General features: G+C 42.1%; 1 protein-coding gene across 3 annotated transcripts; it reads left to right on the top strand.

The window, feature by feature from the left end:
- The first annotated feature begins 1,000 nt into the window (after positions 1 to 1,000).
- zranb1a (zinc finger, RAN-binding domain containing 1a) lies at positions 1,001 to 19,923 on the top strand. 3 transcript variants are annotated; one of them, XM_061708246.1, is made up of 10 exons: positions 1,001 to 1,131; positions 2,043 to 2,875; positions 8,472 to 8,659; positions 9,137 to 9,290; positions 11,691 to 11,762; positions 12,334 to 12,532; positions 14,342 to 14,462; positions 16,501 to 16,630; positions 17,324 to 17,553; positions 18,965 to 19,923. In XM_061708246.1, exons 2-10 carry the CDS (start codon positions 2,059 to 2,061, stop codon positions 19,178 to 19,180), a joined length of 2,127 nt encoding a protein of 708 aa, XP_061564230.1. In that variant the 5' UTR covers positions 1,001 to 1,131; positions 2,043 to 2,058; the 3' UTR covers positions 19,181 to 19,923. The 3 variants fall into 3 exon arrangements, with proteins under 3 accessions (XP_061564230.1, XP_061564229.1, XP_061564231.1); XM_061708245.1 differs by having other exon boundaries at positions 1,001 to 1,290; XM_061708247.1 differs by lacking the exons at positions 17,324 to 17,553; positions 18,965 to 19,923 and adding an exon at positions 16,750 to 17,311 and having other exon boundaries at positions 1,001 to 1,290.
- The last annotated feature ends 895 nt before the right edge of the window (positions 19,924 to 20,818 follow it).

The following is a 20,818-nucleotide window of genomic DNA, read 5'->3' as shown; positions in this document are numbered from 1 at the left end:
GTTTAATAATTGTAATAATTGCTCGGGGGTCATGTTCTGGGTCTCTGGAAAGCGCATAGAGACAACTTTTGTTGTATTAGACGCTATACAAATAAAATTGAATTGAATTGAATTGAATTGAGTTTTATTGTCTAGTAAAACGATGTATCGAGCAGCCCCAGAATCTTCCGGGGCTTCCTGAAGGCATCACCGTATTTCCCCTGTTTAAGAAAGATACTTATTTTATTCAGTTCATTTTGTTATTTTGTATTAAAGTAAATTGCTGGATAATAATTTGTTTTCCATGTGTTCATGGCATTCAAAAATATGCATCTAATTCAATTCAGGTTAGAGTCAAATAGCTAAAAAATCGTTTCACTCACAAAAAAGGGGAAAAATTCAGCACACCAGGAAGGGTGAAGACAATCGGGTTGGCCGGCCCTGCTGATGAGGTGTCCCTTATTTATTTTACAGGGAGTTGGCAACTCTATCAAACACATAATTCACAATTGTAGATTGGAAAAATATGATTACGTATGATGATGATGATGATGTATAAATGTTCTTATTTTTTTATGCAGAAGTTGTTTTATTTAAAAAAAAGACATTTAATTTAAAGCTTTTCTATTGCTCAATCTTTTAGGTCGGCAAAATGTTTCTAATTAATAGAAAGTAGGTCTTTTTTGACATTTTCAGCCAAACCAACATGCAAACTTAGGTAGGAGCACTGGGTGATAAAATGGGGAAAAAAATTGGGATAAAAATATATAAAAAAACAAAAACCAACAAAAAAAAAACTAAATGGAAATGTTTCCTTTCCAGTATTATGATTATTATTTGTTTTTAACTAACCTACCTTACGGAGTTTTATTGTCTAGTAAAACGATGTATCGAGCAGCCCCAGAATGTTCCGGGGCTTCCTGAAGGCATCACCGTGTTTCCCCTGTTATCCAATGGCGTGGCAGAAGCGGCCAGATGATTGGTGACGTAGGCAGGCCAGCGTTTATTTTGGCTCTGCCTCTCACTTGTGTCTGTCGCCGCCATTAAACTCGGCCGACCATGGAGAGCCGCGGGGTCGCACCATGATTCAGGGAGCCTGAACGCCGTGTCACGGTGCGCTTTGTTCCGCGAGAGGTCGACGTGGACGCGAAGGTAAACATGTGAGAGACGAAAGGAGTGAAAACAATCCGGATCGGGACAGGTTTGCCTGAGCAGGAGGAGAGGAGGAGGAGGAGAGGAGGAGGAGGCTGCACAGGACGGGTTTGTTGTGGTTTCCAGCGGCGCTTGAGGGACGAACGAAGTCACGAAACGGTACAAGTTTTACATATTTTATTATAACATTTGGTGAAATATCTTACTTTATTCGCCACGAAGCGCCCCGTGACTCGGTGATTTAATGTTGGCTAATGTTGAATGCTAAAGCGTTAGCTCTCCAGTTAGCAGTGTGAGGCTAAAGCCTGAACATCACTAGACAACAACGCAGTGCAGCGATGTGTCCTGGGAATGTTGTCCTCGTCCAGGACTGGCACTGACAATACCCAGCTGCTGGGCCATTTAAAACACAGACAAGTCTCAGACTCATTTTGCAAAATTGGTTTGAACTGCTAAACCACTTTCTTGGATGAGTAATTTATACAGGACTGTCTTAGAAAATTACAATATTGTGATTTTCTGTAATGCAATTACAAAAACGTCATACATTCTGGATTCATTACAAATCAACTGAAATATTGCAAGCCTTTTATTATTTTAATATTGCTGATCATGGCTTACAGCTTAAGAAAACTCAAATATCCTGTCTCAAAAAATTAGAATATTCTGGGAATCTTAATCTTAAACTGTAAGCCATAATCATCAATATTAAAATAATAAAAGGCTTGCAATATTTCAGTTGATTTGTAATGAATCCAGAATGTATGACATTTGTTTTTTTTTTAATTGCATTACAGAAAATAAAGAACTTTATCACAATATTCTAATTTTCTGAGACAGTCCTGTGTATATATATTTATGCATGACGTCATACTGATTTATTTTATTTTTTTTTTCTTTTCACTCACCAGAACAAAGTGACCCACCATGACGGAACAGAGGGTTAAGTGGGCCTGTGAATACTGCACCTATGAGAACTGGCCATCTTCAATCAAATGTACAATGTGCCGAGCACTGAGACTGAGGGGTCCCATCATCACGGAGGAACCTTACAAGAACAGTCCTGACCGGGACCCCAATCTGGAATGGGATCCTCCCAGAACTGAGAGCGGCAGGAGCCTCCTCATCTGCCCCGACTCCAGCGCTCGGCCCCGAGTCCGCTCATCCAGCATTGTTGAGATTGCTAATAAGTGGTCCTGCCAGATGTGCACCTACCTGAATTGGCCGCGGGCGATCCGTTGCACGCAGTGCCTGTGTCAGCGCCCGAGGACCAGCAGCCCCACCGAGTCCCCGCAGACTTCGGGCTGCCGTCCGGCTGTTCACTCCCCCCTGGACACCTGTGAGGAGTATAATGACAGGAACAGACTCAACACCCACCAGCAGCACTGGACATGTACAGCTTGCACTTACCAGAACTGGGCCGGAACTAAAAAGTGTGGGTTGTGTGACCTTCCCAAGCCCAACAACCAGGAAGCCATAGAGCTGCCAGAGTCCGCAGACCCCTCACCCCTGATCATTGAGCAGGATGTGGCGAGATGGAGGGGCATTTGCAGTGGAAGCCAGGGCCAAAGGAGATCCCCTCCAATGGCCAAGAGGGAAGACCATGTCAAAATGGACTTCCAGAGGATAGAGCTGGCGGCTGGAGCTGTGAGCAAGGAGGAGCAAGAGGTCGACTTCAAGAAGCTGAAACAGATTAGAAACAGGATGAAGAAAACAGACTGGCTGTTTCTCAGTGCCTGTGCTGGTGAGCTTTATTTTGTGTTTTCTAATAATGTAATTCCTGCAAAGGTTAAATTATTAAATTAGTTCATCCATAGAATGTTTATTGCCCAAAACAAGGCTAACAATCTAAGACTTATTTTGTTATGTGGTCTTGTGATAACATTTTTAAACTTTGAATTGTCTCGAGCAGGAATAACATGTCACATCATGCTGCTCCAGATATTACAAAAACATGAGTTTTTTTTTTAAGTTTTTTTTTCCCTCTCCTCTCTCAAGGCATTTCTTTGAAGTAATGTGCTATGTGCTGCAGTTATAGGCTGTGTGCAACAAATGACACAAACTAAAATGATGTGGATGACGGCACCATAATAATAATAATAATGTGTACAGAAAAAGCTAATGGGAGTCTGATCCTACTCATCACTTAAGCCTTATTTGTCCTTCGCGTGCCACTAAGAGCATCTTTGAAAAACCGAGAGGTTGTGAGTGCCTTCCAGCTGGTGGGGATGAATGGGCCGTCTGGGCTGCCCAGCGAGAGTGGAGCACTGTGGGCCAGAGTCTCTCCTGGCTCACTGACAACACACCCTGTAAACAGTGGTGCTTATGTGCTGAGCAGGGGCCGCTGGCAGGCAAAAATAGCCTTGATACAACATGATCAACTGTCAACAAAAAAAACCCCATGAAGGCAGCATGTAATCAGTACTGCACTCCTGAACTTTGCACTGATTGCACTTGGTAGTAGAAAGCATTATTCTTGTGTTAGTAATTTAGCCTTTTTTTGTCCTCCCTCTTTAAACCTGTCCTAGATTTACAGAAAAACACTCCTGTGCCTGTGAACTATTAATCAGCAATGCAGGGACTTTTAGTTGTACCATGTCAGCTGACTTGTTGGAGTTGTTGCTTGTTCTTCTTAGTGTTTATCAGGAAGTGCCTGAGTCAGGCAGCACATTTTCACAAAGACGCCAAGCACTTCCTCAGGTTTTGCAGCACGTCTCACTTCACTCTGTAGTTTCCTCACATTTCTATTGTTTTATATCCCTGTTCTTAAGCCAGAATCATATGATTTAACTGATTATACTTTCCCTGGAAAGGGATTAGATTATGTTCTTCCAGTATTTTTTTATTTATTCATAATTTATTACTTCTTTCAGTGAGAATCTTCCAGTTTGATTGCATTTATCACAACTGCTCAAAAATGTTACTTCTCTTTTAAATGCCTAACGCCTGTTTGTCACAGTGATGCTGGGTACGGTTTATGATGTAAGTGGGGACACGGAGACACACAGACCGAAGAGGATATGTTTTCTTTCAAGCCCTGGGCATGAGTTGTTTTTTTTTTTTTTTAAATCGGCTGAATTTTTATTTGGCCGGCCCAAAGAAATGTCAGCGGCTTACAATGACAGTTCTACCTAAAAGTGGTTTGTGGGTTTTGGGTCACTAATTCTGTGTAGTGTCATTCTTAACTATTGCTAGGCCCTAAAATTGTTAGTCAGGTATTTATAGAACAACAGAAGCTACTCAGGTCTCATAGAGGAGGTTTTTGTGGTCCTGCTGTGAGGTTAGAAACGCATGTCTAACTCAACTCGGCTCTGACCAATATGAGCTTCAAGATGTGCACATGTGATTGCTCATGGCAATACTACTATGATTGACAGTGCTGTCACCTTGTAGATTTTTGTCAAATGTGAGAAGGGTAGGCAGAAAGCTGTGATTGACGTGATTGTTCCAACACAGCTACTTGAAGGGTTATGGTTACACATTACATTTTCCGTCCTGCAAACTAAAACGCCCCTTTTGTGGCTTTTACTCCAGTTTTTTTTCTTTCTTGCAACACTAATCTTATGGTGAGTGGTTACATGATTTTTATTTTATTTATTTTAGATACAGTGTCTCCTGCTTTCTCCCTATTTTAAATACATATGACAAACAAACATCTTTTCGTTTGATTCAGAGCATAAACTTGGGTGTTTGGACCCAATCCAAAACCTCACAGATGACAGACACCTGACCCCGTGAGTTTGTTAGGTCAGATTTGGGAGGTACTGTGACATCAGAGTATAACCTTTTTAGCCTCCTTCAACAAACTTATCATCGATGGATTTACTTGGTAAAGCAACTAATGATTATACTGATAGTCGATTAATCATCGACTACTGAAACAATTAGGCGACGAATTGGATTATGAATCTCATAATTATTAAATGGCTCTTATTTAGCACTCTGCTTTTAAATACAGCATGAGGTTGTTTAAATGATGTGCTAATTATGAATTACAGACATAAAAGATGGATACTTCATTCAAAAACACATCTTTTAACGAAATTTACTGCCAGTCTGGAGTTTCATCGGCCGCCACCATATTGTTTACCTGGTGCTGTACTCTAGTGCGCATGTGCAGCTTTTGAGCAGAGCTGTTGGTTTTTTTTTTGCGCAAATAATAGTCGACAATTACTTTTTGTCAGTGACTATTTTTATCATCGATTTTTGTCTACTAATTGTTGCACCTCTCGTGTAAAGATGTAAGGCAGACTTCAAAAATGCAGGGGGGGCGGGCAAGAAAGGACTGCACAAGGGTGGCTCAGTGGTTGACTCCACACCCGTACGCTGGATTCACACAGCAATGTTGCAGCAATGCATGACAGTCCTGGTCAACGCAGTCGCCGTGGCCTGATGTTGTCTCAGCTTTCCACAGGCGATCTGCCAACTCGCGTTTGGGTGAATTCAGTGGGCAGAAGTGCCATCAGAGAGGGGAATTTGACAGTAGTAGATGGTGATGGTGAGATTGTCCTCTGTGTGTTCAAAACAAGCTGCTTTCACCTTTTGACCTACGTAACTTCAACTTGATTGGTTGATGTGGGAAAAGTATAGAAAAACAACCCCACTTTTGACATTTCGTAACACAATCAACACAACCCAGAATTCATTTTGGGATAGGATGATGTCATCCCATTCAAAGTCCTTTTTTTATTTTTTCAAACTTTATTTAAACAAATGGCAAGTATACAGCAAACGAGAGAATGAGGTATACAGAAGAACACAACATTTATACGAACAGATGGAGATGGCCAGGGGTGCTAATTAAATGCAAAATATTACATATAGAAATGGTTCTCCGGACCTTTTTGTTAGTAGAGTGCTATTGATCGTTCCACACCATAACAACATAAAGAAAATATGGTGTTGGTGATGAATATAAAAATTTACTGAAATAATAAGCAAATTTATAATAACAAAAAACATTTAGCATCCTTTTGGGGATTCTAAAAAAACAAAATAAAAAATTTTACCATTGTGAAAAATCCCTTCAAAATGTGACTTATTAATTAATCTGGTAAACTCTTTCCAAAACCTACGTGTGACAGGGTACTAAAAATGATGTATCGTAGTTTCTGGATAATCATCACAAAAACCGCAATACTTATGTCTCTTCTTAAATTTTACCATATAATGTTTATCTGGGTACATTTTTAAGAAGAATTTTAAAAGACACTTCCTTCACCTTTTATTTTAAATTAAATATTTATGGGGAATCAGCCACACAATCTTCCAGTTGATATCTGGGACATAACGGCTCCAATAATATGTTGTATATATGGACGATGAACTGCGTATTCTCTTATTGCTGTTACCATGTTCCTGTGAAAGTAGATTTTCTCCACTGATGATTCAGCTGGATGAGGAAGAGTAACTAGAGTAGGTAGAGAATTATTTATATGTTTAAACATTAGGGTACCTGAGGGTATCGCATCAACCTCCCATTCAAAGTCTATGGAGATGGATGCAGACGCCAGACCAGCTTCTGTGAACAGAGCTGTGATGAGGTGGTTGAAAACAGGTGCCTTTTGTAATGTGTCGTTTTGCTATTTTGACCAAAGTATGTTACTATTTCATAGCGATCAGAGGACAATTATGTTGGGAAAAAAACCCCAGCAGAATATGTCTACTACTAATACTGATGAAATGTGCAATATCTAGCAGTTTCTTAGTCATTTAGTTGCAGCCGTAATCTTGTATAATGTGTAAAGTATTCAGAGTCCTCTTGTGAATTAAATCATAGTAAAGAAACATGAACTGACATCAAGAACTCTCTTTAAAGAAGGAAAAGACTTCATAAGATATAACTTGTATAGTTTTATTTACTGCTTCATATAGAGGGGTTATCAAACTGTCATTTTCTAATGCTTGAAAAACCTGCAGTTTACCTGTTTAGGTAGAGAAAACACGGAGAGATGCAAACTGTCTTGATTACTACAACTATACTGGGAATGTAATAAACTAGGGGAGGTTTACTAGTGTTTTTGTTTTGTTTTTTTATTCTTTTCGTGTTAATCTACACGTTATGATCATAGGTTCTTTAGTGAAGTCTCTAGCATGGCAGCTACACGGTGACACCAAAACAAAAATAATTCAGCATTTATATATGAACCTGCGTCTGCAAAATGTCACGTAGTGTGTGTAAAATGAGAAGCGGTGCTCTCAGTCCAGGTGAAATCGAGATATCATTCTTTTGATGTGAAATGTTTGCTGGAATTTTCCAGCGATTCGGTGCCCCGTGTGGCACTTGGATGTTGCACATTTCGCTCATAACAGATGTCAAGACTGCAAGGTCCAGCATGATAGAGGAGGGGCTGACGTTAATCTGTACAGGGTGTCCTCTGTCTGACATAGCTCTCGGATAGCCCTGCATCATATGCTACACTGTTCGTTTTATGTAGTAGTTGGGCAGTGACGGCTGTTCTCGCCCCGGGTTAGCTGGCAGCCAAGCAGAGGTCATCTCACTGCTGACTTGACGTCAGGAACTAGAGATCTGCATTCCCATCGTGTTTAGCGCTTTTCTGCTGTTACAAGTTGTCTTACATTTTTCTCCTGGGGTTCAATATAAATTGGTACCATATTAATGATTGATGGAAATACCTCTCAATACCTGCGACAAATATAACTTACTGTATGTTTGCAAGTGCTGATTTTTTTTCAGAGATAAAACTTTATATTTTATTATATTTTTTAAAACTTTTTTTTTACTTATTTACAGAGTTTTGCACTTTATTCATTCATTTTTGGTTTAATAAGAGCAAAGTTTCCACTTAAAGCCCAATGGGGCAAATGTTCAATAAAAAAACAGCATATTTGAAATCATTTCTTTGCCTTTTGTCAATTCACAAAATAATCGTAATCGGATTTTGAGAGAAAAAAATCGAGATTTTATTTTTGGGCAAAATTTAACAGCCCTAGTGGAGACTGTAGCTTAGTTTAGTGGATAGTACTTTAGTCTCTGTCTCTGTTAGATCTTGTTTCTTTCACTAGAAAGATGTGGAGTTGAAGCTAATCCAAAAGCCAATCAAATCCACGTTTATTAAAGAATCCCTGCGTTTTTTTCCATTTGTATGCATTTTCTTTTGGGGATGTTTGAGAATGGGACAGAGGTTTATAGATTCATCATGTGGATATGCAGCAGATCTTTGATTTGAAAAAAAGGAAAGTACTTTGCATGAGGTTATTAAAACATTGCACCTTTTTTGCATTCAGCTCTGAGCTTGTCTTGTAGCCCTGCTGGAAGGTATTTTACTGTGTGTTTATAAACACAGATCCTTTTCTATTTGTTCCTCCGTCTGCTGCAGGCGTCGTCGAGGGAGACCTGGCGGCAGTAGAGGCCTACAAGTCGTCCGGCGGCGACATCGCTCGACAGCTCACTGCCGACGAGGTGCAGCTCCTCAATCGGTCCTCAGCATTTGACGTAGGCTTCACACTCGTCCACTTGGCTATCCGCTTCAAGAGGCAGGACATGCTCGCTATCCTCTTGACAGAGGTACGTTGTAGCTCATATTCAACAAAATGAAGCCGGGAGTGCTCCTGTGCACTAACCTGTGCTTCTACTCCTTACCCAAGTTCTATTAATTGTTCCTACTATAGTGGACAACCTATAGCAGATGCCCAGAATTATAGCGGAAGTGCACTCTGAGGATTAAGTGGGGGATTAGTCTGGCTTCAGTCACTGCTTCCTAATGGACATGATGATGCAGAGCTGATGTAGTTTGAAAGGAGATCAAGCAATGATTAGGAAGGCACAGGGGGCTGCAGGATGAAACGAGCTACTGAGGGCAACAAGAACGCCTCTCTCCTCTCAGTATAACAACTACATGCATACAAGTCAACGTTATCCCTAAATGACAATGAAAACATTTGAACACCTTGTTTGACATTGGTCTCAACATATTTAGAAACTAAAAAGCATTGTTTCTGTGTTCGTCTTCCCCTAAATTGTGCGTGCCGCTTGTCTTTTAAGGTAAACCAACAGGCAGCCAAGTGTATCCCCTCCATGGTGTGTCCTGAGCTGACGGAGCAGATCCGCAGGGAGATCGCGGCTTCACTACATCAACGCAAAGGAGACTTCCCCTGTTACTTCCTCCCTGATTTGGTCACCTTCACGCTGCCCGCAGGTACTAATTACATCCTGATGACTGCACCACTTGCAGTCTTGGCCCTCTTTCTGCATGTGTGGTCGAATTTAAAGGGGACCGACCTATTATGGCATTTAATGTATATTTTAAACGGGCCTTGAATGTCTTAAAAATAATCAAAAGCTTGTTTTTTCTACATAAATCAGAAATTCAGCCTCTGGGCCATGTCTCTAGTTTTACCGCTTCTAACGTCCTTTTCTATGAGTGATTCTGAGGGGCGGGGCTATGATAATGAGGCTCTGTGCTGATTGGCTGCTTGAATGACGTGTAGCAAGGGAGGGCACAAAGCCTCTCCGGGCAGAGGAGCTGGCTGCGTAAACTATTAAAGCGTGTCCCATGCGAGCGTCGGCGACAAAATCAATTCTATAAAGCCTGAATTAGGGTTCTGCGTTAAATCGACGCGTACCCTACGCCGTAGGCTCTGCGTTGGTGTAACGCGGAACCATAAATCAGCCTTTAGTCACCTGAAGAGGGAACCGGGTCACCTCGTCTTCACACTAATTCACACAGGAAGATTTAATTGAATTCTAAACAGCTACACCAGTTCATTACTCCGATTCCTCATCATTTAATTTCTTATGTTACAAGACAAATGAATCATGTTAACTGTAAAGAAATCACAACACTGAATTTTCACAAATGGCAACTTTATTGTTAAAAAAAAAAAAAACAACATAAGTTGTGTATATAAATAACATTTATGCACTATTGCTGGCTCGAGGAAGGACCGTGCGTCTTCTGAAGGTGTCGTTGAACAGCTTCAGGTGCTTGGAAGATCTGAAACCATAAACAGAAGAAAAATGTATTACTAATAGAGCTCCGGTGTTACCTAACGAGTGAGTGGCTCCGTTAGGAGCACTGGAGCCGCCAGAGCTGCTCACCGGTCCGGTGAATGGCTCCGGAGCTAAACTAAATACTTAGCCCATGCAAAGATCATACTTGTAGACAAATATAAATAACATTAAAAATTAACGTCACTTACCGCTGACTCGTGTGCAGTTGCCGGGTCCGTAGTGTTGCTACTGATCCTTTTTATGAGGGTAAGTGTCGATGCAAAACCTCATTTTTACTGTCCCTCGTTGTTGAAACAGCCACCGCTGCTGAACAATGGCGGAAGCTCCGGCAGCAAGAAAAAACGTGTTTTTCATAATAGGTCCCCTTTAATGTGTCATCTGTTTACTTTTTTTTATTTTTTGTCTGTGATGGCGGACTTAAAGGAGACCTATTATGAAAAACAGGTTTTCTCTTGCTTTAACATATATAAAGTGGTCTCCTCTCAGCCTGCCAACTCAGAGAAGGAGGAAAGCAACCAAATTCTGCAGTGTCTGTACAGCCGCCCGGTGAGCCATCCAGTCTGATGTGGCTTCTACGAGCCGTTCAGATTCTGTCGTTACGTAACGGCGGGCGCAATTTACATAGGTTGGCCTCCGATACGTGAAACCACGCCCACAACTAACTCTGCCGGCCGGAGCTTCCGCCATTTTTTTGTAGCGGTGTATCGCGTCATTCAGGCAGCCAATCAGCACAGAGCCTCATTATCATAGCCCGCCCACTCAGAATCCCACATAGATAATGAGGTTAGAGAATGGGAAGATAAAGACATGGCTCAGAGGCTGAATTTCTAATTTACTTAGAAAAAATAAATCAAAAGCTTGTTTTTAAGACATTCAAGGCCTGTTTTAAAATAGCTATCAGATGCCATAATAGGTCTCCTTTTAAGTTTGCTTTCTTCTATCAGCTATGTTTACGCTGCAGGAGAAGATATTTTGGTAGTGCGTTCTTGTTCATCCATATCTTTGTGTGAACCTGGTTGTTTTCCCTTCACTGTAGCACTGGCTCCCTGCCTCGTTGTGAAGCATTGAACACAAGAGACAGCCGCTCCGAGTGTCTCAGCCCTGTGGCATCATGTCATCGCTGAAATGACACGCTCTTCGCTTTTAAGAGCCGCCAGTATTATGATTCAGAGATGCCAGCGATGCCTGGGTGACAGTGCAGGCTTCAACTGATAGATTTGAATGTATTTATTTTTTGGGGATGGTGTAATGTCAAGTATTCACTGCAGACTGAACTTGGCCCGAGGCCAGCTGCAGGCTTCGCTCCGTCTCTCTTTCTCTCCAACAAAGCCAACGCCATTCACTATTGAACCAAAGAATGGCCACCAGTGTTCTGGCTGTATGCGTGCCCAGTTCAATTCACACAGAAGCACAACATGCCGTCCAGAGCTCGCATTTACAGTGCGCCATTGACGAGATGTCATGCAGTGAATGGAATTGTGGGGAACGTCCCATCTGTGGATCATTACTGTAGCATTTGTGCTGCCCTCAGCCTCGTGTGTCATTAGTTAAAAATAAAGCGTAATAATCGTTTGTGTCCCCGCAGATATCGAGGACTTGCCGCCTGCTGTCCAGGAGAAGCTGTTTGATGACGTGCTGGATCGAGATGTGCAAAAAGGTACCCAAGATTATCTGATCTTCTGTATCTGTTATGTTGCACGGATTTACAGGAAAACGTTGTTCAGGCATGTTTGCTTTCTGATCCTTGTGCTTAATGATCTGGCTGCTACTGTGTAGGAGGAGACACCTGCTCTTGATGTTCTCTCCAACTGGCTCACCACCTTCTGCTTCATCTTCATTTTGTCTAATAAGGCTAATTGGGCTCACTGGTTCCCCTCCTACTCACTTAACCAATGGCATAGTCTACTGTCTGTCTGAGAGAGACTGGGAATGCTGGGAATTGCTCATGTAGGTTTGTGGGTTGCTCTTTGAGCAGCCATTAACTGAAGCGTCTTGGGGAGGAGTTTTTACGTGGAAGAAACAAACATAATTAAAATATCAGTGTTTGAGCAGAATACAGGTCGTTTTAATTAGCAATCCAAGATTGAATTAAATAAATTTTTCTATAAAATTAGCAATTTATCACATGAAGTGGGGGAAGATGTGATCTAAGGGGAGGGAAAAATCATCTTGTGAATTTTTTAAAGGTGAAATATGCCCCATACAATCTAATTTTCTTTGTTTTCCAGAATTGGAGGAAGAATCTCCCGTTATCAACTGGTCCCTAGAGCTCGGCACGCGCCTGGACAGTCGTCTTTACGCCCTGTGGAATCGCACAGCTGGAGACTGTCTGCTGGACTCTGTTCTTCAGGCCACCTGGGGCATCTACGACAAGGACTCAGTCCTCCGGAAGACCCTGCACGACAGCCTGCACGACTGCTCCCACTGGTGAGACGCCTAATCCTGCAGGCCGTGTGTGTGTGTTGTTTTTTTTGGGTGGATGTGGATGCATGGGTTTGGTTGGTCTGCACTTGGGAGTTCAGTGTACAATCTGCAGATGGAAACAATGCTTGTGTAAGCAGAATGTAATTTAAAAAGAGAAAAGGAAAAGCACTGGAAGTGCCTGCCTGATGTGACTGCTCTTTCAAAACTTTCACTTACTGCTTAAACCTCCTAAAATGATTCCTAGATGGCCTACGATCTGGGTATGTCACAGTTTAGGACAATTTTGAAAGTTTGGAGCCTTTTGATGTCAGGAAAAGCACAACATATGCCTTTTTAATTGAGGACTTGCAGGCACTCGGCCGTACTGTTTTTGGTAATTCTACTTGTTGAGATGGTGTAGAAACATCCTTGGGATTAGGGCTGGGCGATATATCGAGTATAGGCGATGTATCTCGGCTTCTACTCTGTGCGATGTACAAAATGACTCTATCGTGAATATTCGAATATACATTTGCTTTTAGCCGCGGGCGTTAAATTACAGGCTTTTCTCACTGTCTCGTCTCTTCTTCTCTGAGACATAAAACAAGCACACCCTGTTAGATGCGTCAGTCACGTGCTGTCGTGTGTGCATTATCATTGGCCCCCGACCAGCTGCTGGTGTCGGCGCTGCTGTCCGGGACCGTCGGTCACTTCACCCCGCTTTAACTTTCCCAAACTCGCCTGTTTGCGCCGTGAGTTCATCTGTGCGGTTGCTACGTGCAACGGACTCTTTTCAAAGCTAACTGGTTCAGTAAAGACGGGAGGGATGTTTTCTCCTCGCACGACGCGCACGGCTCTCAGGAGAGCGGGGAGCCGCTCAGCGCGACACGCGCAGCCGAGCCTTTAGGCTGATTTATGGTTCCGCGTTACACCATCGCAGAGCCTACGGCGTAAGTGCGCGTCGCCACGTACCCTACGCCGTAGGTTCTGCGTCGATTTAACGCGGAACCATAATTCAAGCTTTTCTCTTCCAGAGCTGAGTAACGTCACCTAGTGTTGCTTAAATGTGGCCACATGAAATCAATCACTATCATCGAAACAAAGTCAAACAAGACTATATGACGTCATATTTTTAAAAGTAAGTGAAAGTGGTGTAAATTAAAGGAGGAGAGGATGAAACATTGCAGTCCCTACACCTACAATTAGTCTTCATATAAAGCTGCTGTAAAGGCTCCTCCTGCTCAGAGCAGCTCATCCTGGTAAAACCAGCTCATCCTGGTAAAACCAGGACCAGAACATGTTCTTAGCAGATGTTCTTCAGACGGGGAGTCAGAGAGATGCAACGTGCACTTTCTGTTTTGAAATGACACTTTTTATGTTTATGCCACTCACTGCTTAGTAACTGTTTAATAAATACAGTTTTGGTAAATTTGACTTATTTGAAAGTTTAAAATGAGCATATATTAATGCAGTATGAACAAGAATGTTTTAATGTAGACATATAGAATCATACTGGTGTGATTGTAGCATCAAAGTGTTAATTCAAGGCTGAGGCAAAATATCGAGATATATATCGTGTATCGTGTAATGGCCTAAAAATATCGAGATATTAATAAAAGGCCATATCGCCCAGCCCTACTTGGGATGCTCGAATACTTCCCCTCCACTGTCAAATACAAAAATTACAACCGCCTTAGTGTTAAATGTCCTTTTTAAAAAAGAAAAAAAAGTGTATTGCATAAGCTGCACGGACAGTAATGTTATTGTGAACAAATGGAACAACAGATGAGAAAATTGATGACTTTTTTTCTTTCTTTCTTTAAAACACTTTAGGTTTTACACCCGCTGGAAGGAGTGGGAGTCTTGGTACTCGCAGAGCTTTGGTTTACATTTTTCCCTTCGAGAGGAGCAGTGGCAAGAGGACTGGGCATTCATCCTGTCTTTGGCCAGCCAGGTAAATATGAGGTTAATTATTATTATGCGCTTGCTTCCTGCCAGTTCGCTATCAGCTGGAGGACCGTAAAATGCACCAGTGTGGAGCGTTCATCTCTGAAGTGGCTCTGAGAATGTCTCGTAAATGTTTATAAGAGGATGGAAATGGGAAAATGCCTGAAGTGATGCGTCCTCAATGGCAAAATAAGATTTATGACCTAAAAATTTCAAATGTCATCTATTATTGGAAATGACACCAAGCTAATTATTAAGTTACACTAACTTGTCCCCAGCACACTGTTAGAAGGACTGAATGTTCCTCTTTTACTTTTCTCCATCAGACTGCAAATCTAGTGACATTTCTACAGTTTATTTCATCTAATGGGAATATACAAAGGTATACTCGGTGTCCTCTTGTATTGGGGACACCGTGTATACTGCTCCTAGGCGGTGGGTGGACCGTTGGATGTGTGTACGAATGATGGTAATAGTATTGAGCTTTTTTCTTTTCTTTGCTAACAAACAAAAAGACATACAAAGTTTTTTGCTGAGCATCATCTTCCCGGAGCAACTGTTTCATACCGGAACAGCAGAGAGTTGTGAGCATGCACATCCCACACTGCACTGCCTAAAAGAGGGAGCCAACCTTTCCCAGGGTGTACGCTGTTGTTTGCTGCAGCTGCAGAGGTGCCTTATTTCAGCGGCATGCTTTAACACTCCATTAAACAGGAAGGTCAGTTCAGGCTCTCAAACTACTTATCAAGGTTTTTTCCTCTGCTTTAAACAGGGACACAGTTGTAATTGGACAGATGCTGTTCACACTCAAATGCACAAAAATATAAAAGCACTTTACTGCTTTAATGCACTTTAACCCGGCGATGTTTTGACACCGTCGTTGGAAAGAGAGGCGGTGCTGTGGAAAGTGGATAATCTGCGAAAGACGGCAAGGACACGAGCAATTATCGTAGATCCCCCTGAGATGGAGTTGTGTAGGTTGACGGACAGCTGATCTACTTGGCTGGTATGCTTGCTGAAGCAGCACTCCTTCCCAACATGTGACTTTGGGATTATAAGCATTTATCCGAGAGCCTCTCTGGCGGCAGTAAAAACAAACAGCTCAAAAACTCCCATTTGATACCTCGTCTCTGCTTCGGCAATGCCTGACAGACGAGATGCAGGGGGCGAGTTTTTCTCACGCATCGCACCTTATAAAAATGACTTGGAGGCTTTATTTAAACATGATTTATTGTAGCAGTTGTATGTTTTAAGAGGAGTTATATCATCTGCTTTCTGTTTATTTAGTTAATATGCAATATATATGCAATCTGAGGAAGAGAGAACGTGACTGTGTTGCAGCCATGTCAGTCCTCCTCACTGTTTTAAGTTGCATTAATATTTAACGTACACTCGGGGAAGATCTCCATGCTTACAACTCCTTATCATTTATCTAAATACAAAGGCAGCTAAGCTGCATTCAAATGCCCTGATGTCACATTTGTCGTGCTGTTTAACAAGCCTCTCGTACGGCGCTCTGTGCAGTCGGTTTACTCAGCAGCTATTAAGGCGCTTGACATGGAGCCAAACACCCGGCACCGTTGAGTGCAGATGATCGTCTACTGAGCTGATGTAATCCTGAGACATTCACAGATAATTGTCTTGTCTAAAAAGACTCTGCAACCTTTAGCTCCTCCTCTTTTTTGCAGGGAGACTGCTTTAGGAGTTTCTTCTAGTGAAAGATGCTCAAACGCGGCCAACAGTTTACAAACACGATCCTGTGACAGGTCTATTTATAATTTGTGTTACTATAATAAAGTGTGCAACCATAAGCCTTTTTATTTTGTTTCTTTAAATAACCACACAAGTAATTATGGGGCATGCTTTGCAACATGTAAGGTATAATTTTTTTGTCCTGATTTAGAATTTTGTCTGATTCTTCTGCCATCCCATCTGCCAAGAGTTGGGGAAAAAATATGTGTTAACTTGTACTAAATTATTATAACATGCACAAGAATGATAAATATCCTCCCCTCCCTTCCTCCCTTCCTCTGTTTTCTTCTCAGCCTGGAGCAAGTCTCGAGCAAACCCACATTTTTGTTCTTGCACATATTCTTCGAAGACCAATTATAGTCTACGGAGTGAAATACTACAAGAGTTTCCGTGGAGAAACGTTGGGATACACTCGTTTTCAAGGTGAGGCAGATCTCGTGTCCGTGAAACTGGGGCGACCTCCCTCGAAGCTGCTTTCTTTTGTAACACTTTGTCGGCATGGATGTTTTTTTTTTTTTTTTTTCTCTCCATTTTCTGTGCAGCCCGTTTGCTGAAGACACTCCTGTGACCGGCTCTAATCAACGCAGATTATTTATCTTCACTACAGGCGGCTGGATGAAATGACCATATAAGAGAATTTAGCTCAGTGGTTAGTTTCAAAATCTCCAGATATTTTCCCCAAGGATCCCAACACTTGGAACAGCTCAGAATGAAAAGATTTAACAGTAGGATTGCTTGTGGAAAAATCCAAAGTATATAACAACTAGAGAGAATTGAGTTTCAGTGGATACGTGAAAACCTTGACTTGATCTCTGTTGTATTGAATTTGTATAAATCATGCAGGAATACAACGGTTACTTCTGTGCACCACATTGGAGTGCAAATGTATGTGAAGAAGCAGGCTGGACCACAAAGCTGCTCTCTAACAGAAACCCGTTTTTGTTTCCAGTCGACTTAAAAACCTGATGTCATATCTGAGACGGCGCTCGGCCCCAGCTGATAGTCGGTGCACAGTAACGTTTGCGTGAGCAGTTGCAGAGCCGGCTGCTCCCAGGTGGTTGCCCGGGGCGACGTGGGCGTACAGCAGCTGGTCTGACTCGCTCCGTGTGTCTCCAGGTGTGTACCTGCCTCTGCTATGGGAGCAGAGTTTCTGCTGGAAGAGCCCCATCGCCTTGGGCTACACGCGGGGCCACTTCTCGGCCCTGGTGGCCATGGAGAACGACGGCTACGACAATCGCGGTGCGGGCGCCAACCTCAACACCGACGACGACGTCACAGTCACTTTCCTGCCGCTGGTGGACAGCGAGAGGAAGCTGCTGCACATCCACTTCCTGTCTGCTCACGAGGTAGATTTATTTAAAAAAAAAAAAATGTTTATTGCTTTTTATAATTTCAAAGATACAGAACAGACAAATGAGAAAAGAAAAGATAAAAGAAAAACCCTCCCCCACCCTGAAAACAAACAAAACTTGAACAGATTCAGCACATCTCGTAAGAAAATAGCAAAGGTCACAATCACTACAATGAACTAATTATAATTGAAGAAAACTGTAAAAAGTAAAATAAGTAGTACACACAGCAAGGAGGTTCCCATTGATACATTAGTCTTTTCTTTGAAACCTTTGCAGTACAGGGCCCCACATTTTCTTAAACATGTCTTCGTTACAAAGTCTCAGTCTCTCCAGGTGAAGCATACCTGCCATTTCTCTTAACCATAAATCATAAGTGGGTGCAGTGTCTGCCCTCCAAGTCCGGAGGATAAGCTTTTTTGCAATTACAGTTCCAAATAGGACAGCCCTTTTCTGATATTTGTTGGCAACAGAGGTGTCAAAAGTATTCACATTCATTACTCAAGTAGAAGTATAGATACTAGAGTTTAAAAATACTCCTGTTGAAGTATCAACTCAAGTTTTTTACTCAAGTAAAAGTATAAAAGTACCGGTTTCAAAACTACTTAAAGTATAAAAGTAATGTAAGGGGGTAAAAAGCCATTAAGGACAAAAGCCATTGAAAATGAATGTATCTTAGTATAATGCAAATATATTAAAGAACCATATATGTGTACTATTGAGCATTAACATGTGTTTCAGAGAGCAGAAGATATGATGACTAGTTGCCTATAAGTATTGTTATGGTGCAAAAAGTCAAACTTCAGAGGCATGTTATCATTTATCCTAACCTTTATTGGAATGAACATCCAAGTTTAGTTGCAGGAATCTGAGGGAACGGATGTAAGAACAAAACTGGACAAGAACATCTGAAACAACCACAACCAAATTCACTCTATCCGGATGGAGCAATTTAACTGGATAGTTTTTTTTAAAGGCCGAAATGAAATAGAGTAACGAGGCTGTTTTTAAAATGTAAGGAGTAAAAGTAAAAAGTCGTCTGAAAGTATAGATAACCAAAATTTCTACTTAAGTAAGGTAACGAAGTATTTGTACTTCGTTACTTGACACCTCTGGTTGGCAAAAGACAAAGGGGTAGTTGCCCCGAGAATCCGGCTCCTGACATCTCCCATAAGCCATGGAGAAGCAATGGAAAATACCTGTCCAGTATGTAGGAAGTTTACTGCATAACCAAAAAGAATGTACTAAATTACCAGTGGCAGACTTGCACCCGTTGCAGATGGGTGAAACGTCGGGAAAGAAACTGTGCAGCTTTTCTCTAGAATAATACAGTCTACGTAACGTCTTAAACTGTATAAGACGGAGCCTGACGTTCACGTGTTTTGACCTCTGCGTGTTTGTGACTCAGCTGGGCAACGAGGAGCAGCAGGAGAAGCTGCTGCGGGAGTGGCTGGACTGCTGCGTGACAGAAGGAGGCATGCTGGTGGCCATGCAGAAGAGCTCGCGCCGCCGCAACCACCCCCTGGTCACTCAGATGGTGGAGAAGTGGCTGGACAGATACCGCCAGATCCGCCCCTGTGCCTCCCTCTCCGACGGCGAGGAGGACGATGAAGAAGACGAGTGAGAGAAGAGGTAGAGAGGACAGACGGAGAGCAAGCTTGAAAATGGACATTATAAGCTCTCTCCCTTCCTACTTTCTTTTTTTGTTTTTGTTTTCCTTTTCAAAAAAAATGTAAAAGCCCTCACTTGTAATGATGCATGTGTTCTGTGAGCTCTGTGGTAGGGAAGATACCAGCACTATCAAACACAAACCTGATTACTGCCCCCCTGAAAGCACATCAAGTCCGCCTGGTCTGCCCTCCCGTGCTCTGATTCCTCCCTCCTTCACAAGTCATCATCTCCAGAACAGTAGGAAAATATACTCGTTTTATTTTTAAAGGAAATCCCAAAGTTTCACTAGATGAAGAACTTCATTGACAGACTTGTGTGACCGAAATCTGTTTGCTTAAAACTGAGATGCTAATTCGTGTGTGTGTGTTTGTGTGTGCGCGTGTGTTAAGGGTTAAAGAGCATCTGTCCTTCCTCATGGCTAATCCCTCTGCAAACCCCGTTTGATGTTGGATTTATTTATTTCTTTAGGAGCCTTTTGTTCTGCCCCCCCTTTTTTTTTTTTTATGTTCCTGATTGTTTCACTCAGTCTTGAAGTATTTTATTTTGCACAGATATTCCCTGCATTCTGTGAGTGTGACTTGATGGCTCCTGTTCATGCTAGAGTGGGTGGTGGTGACGTTGGTGGGGGGGAAAGAGAAACCAAACACTCTGCCTCTTTCAATGGAGAGCACTATTATTAAATTTGATTCACTTGCATCTACTGAATTTCTGTTTGTTTTCTGTCTCTGTGTGCGTCACAGCTGCAGGTTAGTTACTAATCACACATGTACACCCTTAATATTATCACAGCTGGGTGTACAGCTCTTTTATAAAAAAAGGGAGGAAAAAAAACTAACTCAGGTATGGTTTATTCAAAACAGTTACAAATATTTTTTTTATTAAGATATAGAATCCATCATCACTACGGTAAAATGATCATATACAATAAGCTGTGGGAGAAGCAGGTCTGTCTTTAAAGATGAGAGGTTTATGAACATGTTTATTTTTAATCCCACCTCATAGAAAAGTGATAACATTTAAGAAATTTCAAACTTTACCCCGCTTGCATACAAAGAGCACAGTACTCATCTCCTTGTTGGCTGTAAATGGCTTGTAAAAATGTAATCTTATGATGTATTTCATCATTCATGAAGTTTTCTACTCTAGTTGCACATTGAAAGCCCACCAGGGTCGAGGTGAAGGATCTGGATTAGTTCCACACGGAAAAAAAAATACAGTGTAGAAAGAGAAGGGACCTTTTCCTGGTAAGAGTGGTTATAAAATCAGAGTAAGTCTTGTAGATCCCCGCCAGAGCCAACCCAGAGAATACGACCGGTTTTGGTATCGATGTCTCGGAGCAGATGCTGCACAAAGCTGGTCGCCATGGACACCGCATCCCCAAAACAAGGACACCAAAGCTCACCTGAACAAAAAAAACCGAGCCCCTGGTCATCAGCGCTGTGGTCAGATGAGACGACTGTCCAGCCTAGTGATGCGGACGTGATGCTTCGGGGCTTTTATTCAGCCGCTTCATCAGACCGCGACGACAAAGCGAACGGGATCGGCAAACCGCGACTCCGGAGACGCGTGACTCGGGCAGTAATGGGCTCCA

This window comes from Cololabis saira, chromosome 19 (assembly GCF_033807715.1).
Source record: "Cololabis saira isolate AMF1-May2022 chromosome 19, fColSai1.1, whole genome shotgun sequence".
Lineage (NCBI taxonomy): Eukaryota > Metazoa > Chordata > Actinopteri > Beloniformes > Belonidae > Cololabis > Cololabis saira.
Note: the sequence above shows the minus strand (reverse complement) of the source record. Positions and strands in the feature narration are given on the sequence as shown.